The following is a 9960-nucleotide window of genomic DNA, read 5'->3' as shown; positions in this document are numbered from 1 at the left end:
CAGACAAAACTGACTGTGAAGAAATATGACATATATACAAGTAATATTGTGCAGGTTGTAATTATATATTTAGATGTAAGGGCCCATGATTCACTGAAGAATGATACCCCAGACTCAAATAGTATGTAAAAGCAAAGAACGATTTTTTTTCTGCAGAACTCCAGCGTGTGTGTGTGTGTGTGTGTGTGTGTGTGTGTGTGTGTGTGTGTGTGTGTGTGGAGGGGGGTGTCTACCATTTACCATGATGGAGATGCCCAGGTGAGCACACAGGCACAAGTTAAGCAGATTAGGGGAATTCCATAGAGGGGTAAGTGACCTTTATCTTGATTGGTTGGGTAGGTCTCTAGGGGTATGGGTGTCTCTGGGATTGGCTAAGACTCTGGGGCTATTTCAAAACTGTTTCTGGGGGGCCTTGAGACTGTTGCTGGGGAAGCCTGGAAACTGTTGCTGACTCACAGTTCTTGCCTCAGGCCAGGTGGTGGGGCAGCTTCTGCTGGCGGGGCAACTACTGATTGGCTGCCCATGGCCTGTGGTTTTTCCAATAACTGGCTTGCCCAGACTTGTCCAGTTTAGTCTCCTGAACTGCTAGTTTGAAACCTGTCAAGTAATCAGCCTGTCTCAGTCCTCTCATAGAAACACACACACACACACACACACACACACACACACACACACACACAAATAATAATAATAATAGTAATAATAAAAGGTAGCCATGAAATTTGAAAGAGAGTAAAAAGACATGTATGAGAGGGTTTGTGGGAAAAAAATGGGGAAATCAAAAATTAAAAGAAATATTTTTTAAAAAGAGATGTGAGGTTTGAACTGTGGTTAAATTTTCCATGCATAAATCAGTTGTATTGAAACAACTTTTGAGTTTTCAAAACAAGTACTAAAACAGAATTGACTTTATCTTGGAAGGGAACTAACTGACCAAACATAGTCAACATACTTTGAAACAGTGATCAGATTTACTTAATGTAAGCAGAAGCTCCAATTTTCACTCACCAAGCCTTGCATTGAAGTCCTGCAAAGCTACATCTTCAGCAACTCTCTATTTTCACTGTTTGTTTTCTTTGTCATTTTTTTCATTTTATTAAAAATAGATATTTTACCAAAGAATATATCCTGATTATGATTTCTCCTGCACCTGCTTTCCCAGGTTCCTCCCCATCTACTTTATTATCTGGATCTACCCCTTTTCTGACTCTCATTAGGAAAAAAATGCTTCTAAGGGAGAATAAAAAAGAAAACATAATGAAATTAAACAAAACAAAATTAGTCAATACAAACAACAAGAAGGAAAGGGATCTAAGAGATGGCACAAGAAACAGAGACTCGGTTGTTTATGCTCTCAGAAAAACATAAAAACAGTTAACTGGAAGCCATAATGTATGCTCACAGGACCTACAGGATAAAAAAAGAAGAACAAAAGTATATATGTAAAATAGAGTAAGGTGAGATTAAAAATAATAAGAAAATTTAGAAAAAAGAAATGCTCTTACGTGACATTATGATTCAAAAATCTCCCGGGAAGCCTTCAAATTCATGTTCTGTTGGTCACCTACTGCTGATCATGCAGCCTGTACTTTAGAGTAGTTCTTGCCTCAGTTAAATTCCTTTGGAAAAAACTAAATTTTAGTTTGCAAGTGATTACCAATTGGAAATTGCTTTTGAGTTAGGGTTGGAGACATGTGTTTACTTCTTTAGGTCTAGGGCTGCATGCAGTTAAATATCATTATAGTAATGATTTGTATTTACTCAAAGACTACTGACAGTTAGCCTATTTCTTATACTTATTACCCATTTTTATATGTGCAATTATAGACACATGTTGGTATAATCTTCTTACATTATGTGAAGGTATGTTTCTGTATTTTCAATTGTTAATTCTGTACCAGCAGAGAGTTCAATGCTAGCAATGTACAAGTATTGTCAGTTATATGGCCCATTATAAGCCTTGTATTTATTAATATTTGTCATTCGTACCTACTCAGATACTTCAAGTTCAGACAGTCCTCTATACCAAGAGACAATCTAGAATAGTGTCAGAGGTTGTGTCAATGGCAACTGGTTGTAGTAATGAACTGGTGGCCAATCACTTGGCAGGAAGTAGAGGCTGTACTTCAGGCAGAGAGAATGACCCATAGGACAAGAACAGATGTGGGAGAAGGTAGATGGAACTGCAGGCACTCATGGCTGAGAAGAGTAGCAGGATGCAGGAACATGAGACCTAGAGCGCATAGCACATGTTGGCCAAGGACTGAAAAAAAAATTCTGAACCAGTAATATATGCTTGCTGGCAATTCCCAGAGGACGGACTTTAGAGAAACTTAGATACAGAAATAATTTTAAGCTCAAAAGCCATAAAAGAGAAATGGATAGAAATGTTTTGTAAGTATGCATAGATGCCAAAAATGGAAAAAAAATCGAGAATAGATGGATATAGAAAGAAACATAAAATTTAAGAAAGTAAAATTTCAGAAAGGAGATAGTGAGATTAATAAAGAACATATTTTCTGTGTTAAAACATGAAAAACACTATGGCAGAGGGCATTGGGACTTCATATAATTTTGTTTCAATTAGTAATATGGAATTCATTACAATACATTTGGTAATGATCATAGGTTTTTATGTCCTTTCTAAGATGGATCTGAAAAAAAAAAGACGTAGATAGAAGAGGACTAAGAAGTGGGATCCTGTGTTATAAGCTATAGAACAAAAATTAGAAGATATTTTAAATCAGAATAATGAGTTTTCTCAAGCTAGGTCAGGAAAACCCAAAGTAAGCCTACTGTGCGTCATAGTGATGAGATGGCAGGAAGTCAATTGAGGCCCATTAGAAGACATATAATAGACTGATCCAGCTGGTACAAAGTCGAGCAGTCCTTTGAGTGGGGATTATAGAAAAGACTGAGTAGACGACTCAAAGATAAAGGTTAGAAATCAGGAGGACTGTCCAGTCAATTCTGTGACAACCATGAGTTTAATTCTTAATCTCTGCATACCTGGGATGAAGCCTACTTGATCATGATGGATGATCATTTTGATATGTTCTTGGATTCAGTTTGCGAGAATTTGATTGAGCATTTTTGTGTCAATATTCATAAGGGAAATTGGTCTGAAATTCTCCTTCTTTGTTGGGTCTTTGTGTGGTTTAGGTATAAGCATAATTGTAGCTTTATAGAAGGAATTGGGTAGTGTTTCTTCTGTTCCTATTTTGTGGAATTGTTTGGACAGTATTGGTATTAGGTCTTCTATGAAGGTCTGATAGAATTCTGTACTAAACCCGTCTGGTCCTGGGCTTTTTATTTGGTTGGGAGACCTTTAATGGGTGCTTCTATTTCTTTAGGAGTTATGGGGTTGTTTAGATGTTTTATCTGATCCTGATTAACTTTGGTCCCTGGTATCTCTCTAGAAAATTGTCCATTTCCTCCAGATTTTCCAGTTTTGTTGAATATAAGCTTTTGTAGTAGGATCAGATGATTTTTTTTAATTTCCTCAGATTCTATTGTTATGTCTTCCTTTTCATTTCTGATTTTGTAAATTTGGAGACTGTCTCTGTGCCCTTGTTTAGTGTGGCTAAGGGTTTATCTATCTTGTTGACTTTCTCAAAGAACCAGCTCCTGGTTTTGTTGATTCCTTGTAAAGTTCTTTGTGCTTCTACTTGGTTGATTTCAACCCTGTGCTTGATTACTTCCCCCCATCTATGCCTCTTTGGTATATTTGCTTCTTTTTGTTATAGAGCTTTTAGGTGTGCTGTCAAGCTGCTAGTGTATGCTCCCTCCAATTTCTTTGTGGAGGCACTCAGAGCTATGAGCTTTCCTCTTAGCACAGCTTTCATTGTTTCCCATATGCCCACAGTCTGTATTTCTTCCTTATTGGGATGATACAGTTTTGATTTTATCCTTTTAAAAAATGTTAAATATTCTCTCTTTTCTTTGTGCTATAATTTGAACTTTTGGATCCTCAATATCCAGCCAAATACTTTACCAGTGAACTATATCATATCTCATGTGGGCTTTTTTGGTGTTATGTACATATCACTCCCCAAAGGTGTTGAAATGGGTACTTTCATAAGAAATTAAAAGAAGTTAGGTCAGTATTTCCTGAGACTCCTGTTACCGAAGACCATTTTCTACTGAAATTCTCCCTTTTCCTTTGACTACAGCTGAACTGCGAGAGAGATTAATGATTGTTCTGGAATTTGGTTGATTTTGAGTCTGTCAAGTAGTGTGGAGATACTGTATACCTATCTTTATCTTTGTCTGTGCTTAGGCTGCTCAGGAACGTTCTATCACCTGCTCCCAGTAATCCTGTATACCATTAGCTGGCACTAAGCTGGTCGGGTATATGGAGATGTGGGAAGGGGGAAGTGGAAGAAGCAGGGTGTGAATGTGAGGGTTGGTGGGGTGGGATATGGGTGGGCTTGTGTATCTTTCATCTTCAGATGTCCTTCCTACAACTTTGTTTCAATCTGTCTCCACTGTTAGTATAGGATTAATATCTGAAGCTCTCACCATGCCAGTGTATCCAGACCCCTGTGTACTTCTTTTGACCATGACGTCATTCTCTTCAAGGCAATTGGTAACATATATTTTGTGTCGACAGTATGACATACATTTTGAAAGAATGACTGTTAAATAACACTGTATCCTTGCTGGAGAGAATATACTGGTCCAGGAAACAGAGAGTGGAAGTGTTATCTCTTATCATCACTTTCAGTTGTGAATGTACTGGAAGATTGTATGCAAAGTATTTGATAAAGTAATGTCAGACATACTCCCACTAGAAGTGTATCATGTTTCCAGCATCCCTTTATTTCACACACAGATACAAACACACACACACACACACACACACACACACACACACACACACACACACACACAGAGAGAGAGAGAGAGAGAGAGAGAGAGAGAGAGAGAGAGAGAGAGACTCAACTCTTCAAATTTTCCTTGCTGAAAGAAACTGAAAGACACAAAATGACATGGCATTCCAAATGCTCCTTAAGCTCTGGGCCTTTTTTTGGCCAGTAGTTGAAAAAAAAGAAAGGTATAGATCAGATAGTTTGGACAGGCAGAAGAAATGTAGTATAACTTGAGATATTTCCTCAATTCCACTTTGACTTTTTGGTATTACTCTGCAAACAGCTGCTCATCTTATCTTTGGGCATTTTCTCTTCCACATTAAGTGGTGAGAACCGATTCACACCTCACTCACTAGGATTTGTACACTTATTATATCACTTTTGTTGAATGTGTCCTGGAAAGACAGTGTTAAAGAAACCTCTGGCTGTCTGAACAGATAGAGTACTAATTTGTGAAAGAAAGATACAGAGTTCATTGTGAAGTTGTAGAAGTTCATCAAGCAGAATCGTACCAGAGTTCATTTCACCTATTTTATTTGACAACAGATGTACATACATGAAAGGAACACTCTTCTCCACAGGAAGATTGGTGACATGGATGTATGGGGCACATACTCCAGTTCATGATACAAAGATTTTTTGTGTAGCAGTCCCTATGTAGGAAGTTACTGGAAATATGTTTTCATCATTAGGACATATGTCCTTAGCTGGAACAACTTCTGCCTTCCCTTGTAAGGCAGTATTGGCTATAGGAAAGAAAGCCAAAGTGTTAAGTCATGAGCTCTACATAGCTTCATCCACACCTGCCTCTGGATTTAGCAAAGTCTGATTTCACTTCCTTTATGCAAAGTAAAAATTGTTGCTTGAACTCCCTTTATTCAGCGTCAGTGTACTCTGTCACACACACCCTCTCTTTCTCTCTCTTTTACAGTTTGGTTTCTCATCAGTATACAGTCACTCCCCACCCCATTTCTTCCTGCCAGGACCTGGTTTATTTTATTTTCTTCCCACTCAGATCCATCCTGACAATCATTGCTATCCAATATTCATAAGCAAGTAGGAAACGTTACCACTTACCAATGACTTGAATGTCCCAGAAGTAGTTGTTTACATCGCAAAGGCAGGAAGTGTAAATGGCATGAGAAGAAATGTATTTGATGTTTGGGTTGCTCACAGTACTGACTTTCACCTGAGTGAAGAAAGAGAGCTAGTGTCAACATAGAGACAGCAGCCTGGGTTTGACCATTCAGCAAAATATGAAATTCACAGAGCACTATGGGTAAGGAGGCCTAAGTGTTTCCTCCTAGCTATCAGAATACAGTAGATGTTCAGCAGGTTTTTGGTAACTTCTTAGTCAAAATCAAATTTAGCTCCCATTCAATGTAAGGAGAAAAACTATTGATTTTTGAGGGTTGAGGTGAGGCATAGTGAAGGTCTGAAATCTAAACGGCTTTTTTTAAAAATATGTCTCTACCCATGGGAGTGAAACTACATGGGCGGTCATGTTTAACTCATCAGTTGATTGTATAATAGATTATAAATAATTTTTTAGTAATGTAATGGCCAAAGAGTATATATTACTGTTGTATTGTGTTTAAAGCATTAGCTGGTTTTCATCTAGCCTGAGGCTGAAGATTTCCAAATCAGAGTCAAAGATAATTAACATAAACCTCTCAAGAACCAAGAAGGGTTTTAATACAGGAGACACCAGATTTTATAGGTCAAACTCTCTGACTTTGGCTTTATAGCTTTGTGCTTCCTTAGTACTTGTTACACTGTGTCTTATTTTTGTCATTGTTACATGAAAGGATTGATACCTATATCTCTTACAAAGTTTGTGAGTCTTTGTACTTTTTGAATGAAAGGTATTACTTTACACATAAAAAAGCAGGTTTATTGTACAAATAGAAACAGACCCAGGTTGAAAGTTCTTGACTGACTAGTTTTAACATATTGATTTTCTTCAGCCAAAGTTATAAATTTTTCAGTCGGTGGTCAAATATAAGTAATGACTTCTTCTGCATGGCTTAAGTAGTATACTCTGCTAAAAATCCAACAGAAAGAACTTCTGGGTATCTACCCAATACCAAATCAAAAATCTTTTCTTTTAGCATCATTTTTATCTGGGTAAATATCCAGAAGTCCTATATTTCTATCATGGTTTTGGCATAAGTAAAATTTCAATTCTCTTTTATCATGATTTTTTAATTCAGTTTGAAAAAGTGATTTATTTATTTTTATTTTATGTGGGTCAGTGGGCATGTATGCTCAGTGTCCACACAGACCACAAGATGGTGTTGGATGCCCTGGAACTTGACTGCTGTGTGGCTATAAGTCACCAGGAGTGCTCTTAACTCATGAAGCATATCTCCAACCCTCAAACCTTCTTTTTGTATCTCTTTTCTAAGAGACAAAAGATAATTTCAAAGGAATTGGTAAGGAAATTGAGCAGGAATTAAAGAACTTGAAACAACTGAAGATGGAAATAGATTGAGGAAGGTGAGGACAATGTGTGTCTGTGCTTATTCAGGGCAAGTACGGCTTCACATTGAGGGACAGTTCACAGTCAACTCACTCCTATATTTCTTAGAGCTGTGTGCATCTTGTTGACCCCACGTCATTACTGCATGAGGTGGTGACAACAGATAAGTGGAGGTGGAAACAAGACTTCAAGAGTGTTTCCTGGTCACTGCCACACTGTCAGACTTATCTTTGTTGCTTGGCCATTTTCCTTGATTTTCAGTCTAAATTTTCATCTTGTTTCCTTGTGAAGACCCTTAGCCCACAATTAAAAGTTGCCACCAGTCATCCTCATAACACTAATATTTTACCTTTAGGATAGAATTTGTAACACACGTATTTCTAAAATAATATCTCTGAGTTTCAAATCCAGGAACATAGAAAACTAAAAAGGGCAATTTTAGAAAAATATTAAATCATTGAAAGTTTTATTGTAGCACTTCCTTTTCATGTTATCTCTCAATTGATCACTTACCGCCATACATTGGTCCACATTATTTTTAACCTGGAGTGTTACTGTAAATTCGTTTGCCTTTTTCAGTGGAGAAACTATCAGTTCTAGTGAAAGTGGATTGCTCCTGTTTGAGTAGAAAAGGTAGAAACACCAAATCAGATTGAAGAGTTCTTATATGGACAGGCAGAGTTTCAGGTATCAAATGTCAGGGAGATGCTGGTAAAGTTCAACACTTTGTCTGGAAGGACCCTTTGCACAGGATTTCTCCCAAAGCATTCCATATTTCTTTCCAATACACATTCAATATGATGAGGGAAATAGAAGTCAGACTAGACTGTCCTAGTCCTGACCACATGAGGACCTGGGAAAAGGAAGCTACTTTTTCTTTTCTGTCCCCAGTCATCATTTCAGGGTGGCGATTTATGACTTCAGAGTCTACCTTGGTGCATTCACCTTTCTGTTTTCCTTCTACAATATTCTAAAAGTCCTCCTAAGCTCTCTTTCTTCCAAAAGTAGAACTTGGAGAAGGATATTATATGCTCAGGGTCTGCTAAATTTGTCATTTAATGAACCTGCCCTCACAGTAAAATCTCATGCACCTCAGTACATTTATTCACTTCACTGATCTTTAGGCCTGACATAGGGAACATAAGACATTCTAGTTGACAAAAGTTAGATTCCCATCTCAAGTCATCTTGACATTATTCCCTCTATTGCCCAGTCCTCTGCTTCCCTACTAAAACTTCCTTGGCGTATAACATTTCCCCATCTAAACCTCCATGGTTTCCTTACCATCTAGTAGATTCTCCTTTTCAACATGATTCTTCACAGTGCTACTAGACATTGATTTCCACTTATCAAATGTTGTAGAAACGTTTACATTCCATTTTCTCTTTGAAAGAACTGGAGTCTGGTTATTTGTCCCCTATTTAATCATAGACTTAAAGAATAATTTTACCACACAATGAAGCTTATGTAAAGAAACGGGTTTGTTTAAGTAAATCTACTTCAGGTTTGGTTAGCACAGCCCTGCTTAGAATTGATGAGGACATAGATAATTATTGTACAATTTATATAATTCTTCTATTGATCATTTATTAGCTTTGTTTTTGTGTTGAGACAAAATGTTTGTCTGTCACCAGGTGAGTCATAAACATATAGTCCTTTGCATCTATTCACCAAATTTAGAAGTACAGATGAATGTTAACCACAGCTTAACCCAAAAATATAAACCAAGCCCATCTCTCTTCTTATACTTGCCATATTGTTAGGAAAAAGTGTGATATAACCAAAGATGACACTGTAATCTAGGCAGAAAAGTCAGTTTGCACACAATCTTTCAGTTCTTACCAAGGTATTTAGTCACAGAATATAGTCTTAAGAAGCTATGTGTTGTTGCACAGTTTAGAAGCTTGAAAAGTGAAACGTAGGACCACAAATTGCAGGAATACAGTATGGATAACCACCAACTGGGAAAATATTTCTAGGAAGGTGATACAGAAAAGAGAGGGTCTTACCAAATGTCCTGACCATAGGCAGTCTCCAAAAATAAGCACAAAATCAAGAGATGCATAGCAGCTCTGGGCTGATAGAACATTTGAAGAGAAGCCATGCTGTAAGAGTTGACACTCAAGCCTTGGCCATCTGAAACCCAGATCTCTCCTTTTATTTTGCAGCAAGAACACAAAGAAGCAGTTGCCAGGTCTACTTAGGTAAAATTGTCATATATTAGGATGCCTCCCAATGCCACCTTGTTTATTCTTCTGTAACAAAGGTCAGTATCCAGCTGGATCTTCAAAATGGATTAGAGTGAATAAAAAATGAGATACTTCTCTTTTGTCAGTATGAGATTAGAATGTTCTTAGATTATTAGAATGATCCTGTCCCATTGTTTTTTCTAAACAAGATCTTTTCTTCTTTATTTTTTGCTTCCTTATCTGTTCTTACTCTGGAAATATATAAATTTTAATCACTTCTCTTTTTATTCTGGTTGCCAGAAACTCTTACCTCCCTGGTAACTCAGAGAACTCCAACTCAAAATTATCCTGCAATGTAGTAATAAACCAGCATATTATCATTACTTAACTCCTCTGATTTGTGCTTTTAGGTATAGGT

At 37.3% G+C, this 9960-nt stretch overlaps 1 protein-coding gene across 1 annotated transcript; it reads right to left on the bottom strand.

Annotated features, from left to right (window-relative positions):
* Positions 1-5492: 5492 nt before the first annotated feature.
* On the bottom strand, positions 5493-9457 carry Sval2 (seminal vesicle antigen-like 2). The gene is made up of 4 exons (NM_133291.1): positions 9363-9457; positions 7867-7969; positions 5949-6060; positions 5493-5617 (listed from the first exon to the last, which is right to left on the bottom strand). Exons 1-4 carry the CDS (start codon positions 9455-9457, stop codon positions 5493-5495), a joined length of 435 nt encoding a protein of 144 aa, NP_579825.1.
* Positions 9458-9960: the final 503 nt, after the last annotated feature.

This window comes from Rattus norvegicus, chromosome 4 (assembly GCF_021556685.1).
Source record: "Rattus norvegicus strain SHRSP/BbbUtx chromosome 4, alternate assembly SHRSP_T2T, whole genome shotgun sequence".
In the NCBI taxonomy this organism is placed as follows: Eukaryota; Metazoa; Chordata; class Mammalia; order Rodentia; family Muridae; genus Rattus; species Rattus norvegicus.
Note: the sequence above shows the minus strand (reverse complement) of the source record. Positions and strands in the feature narration are given on the sequence as shown.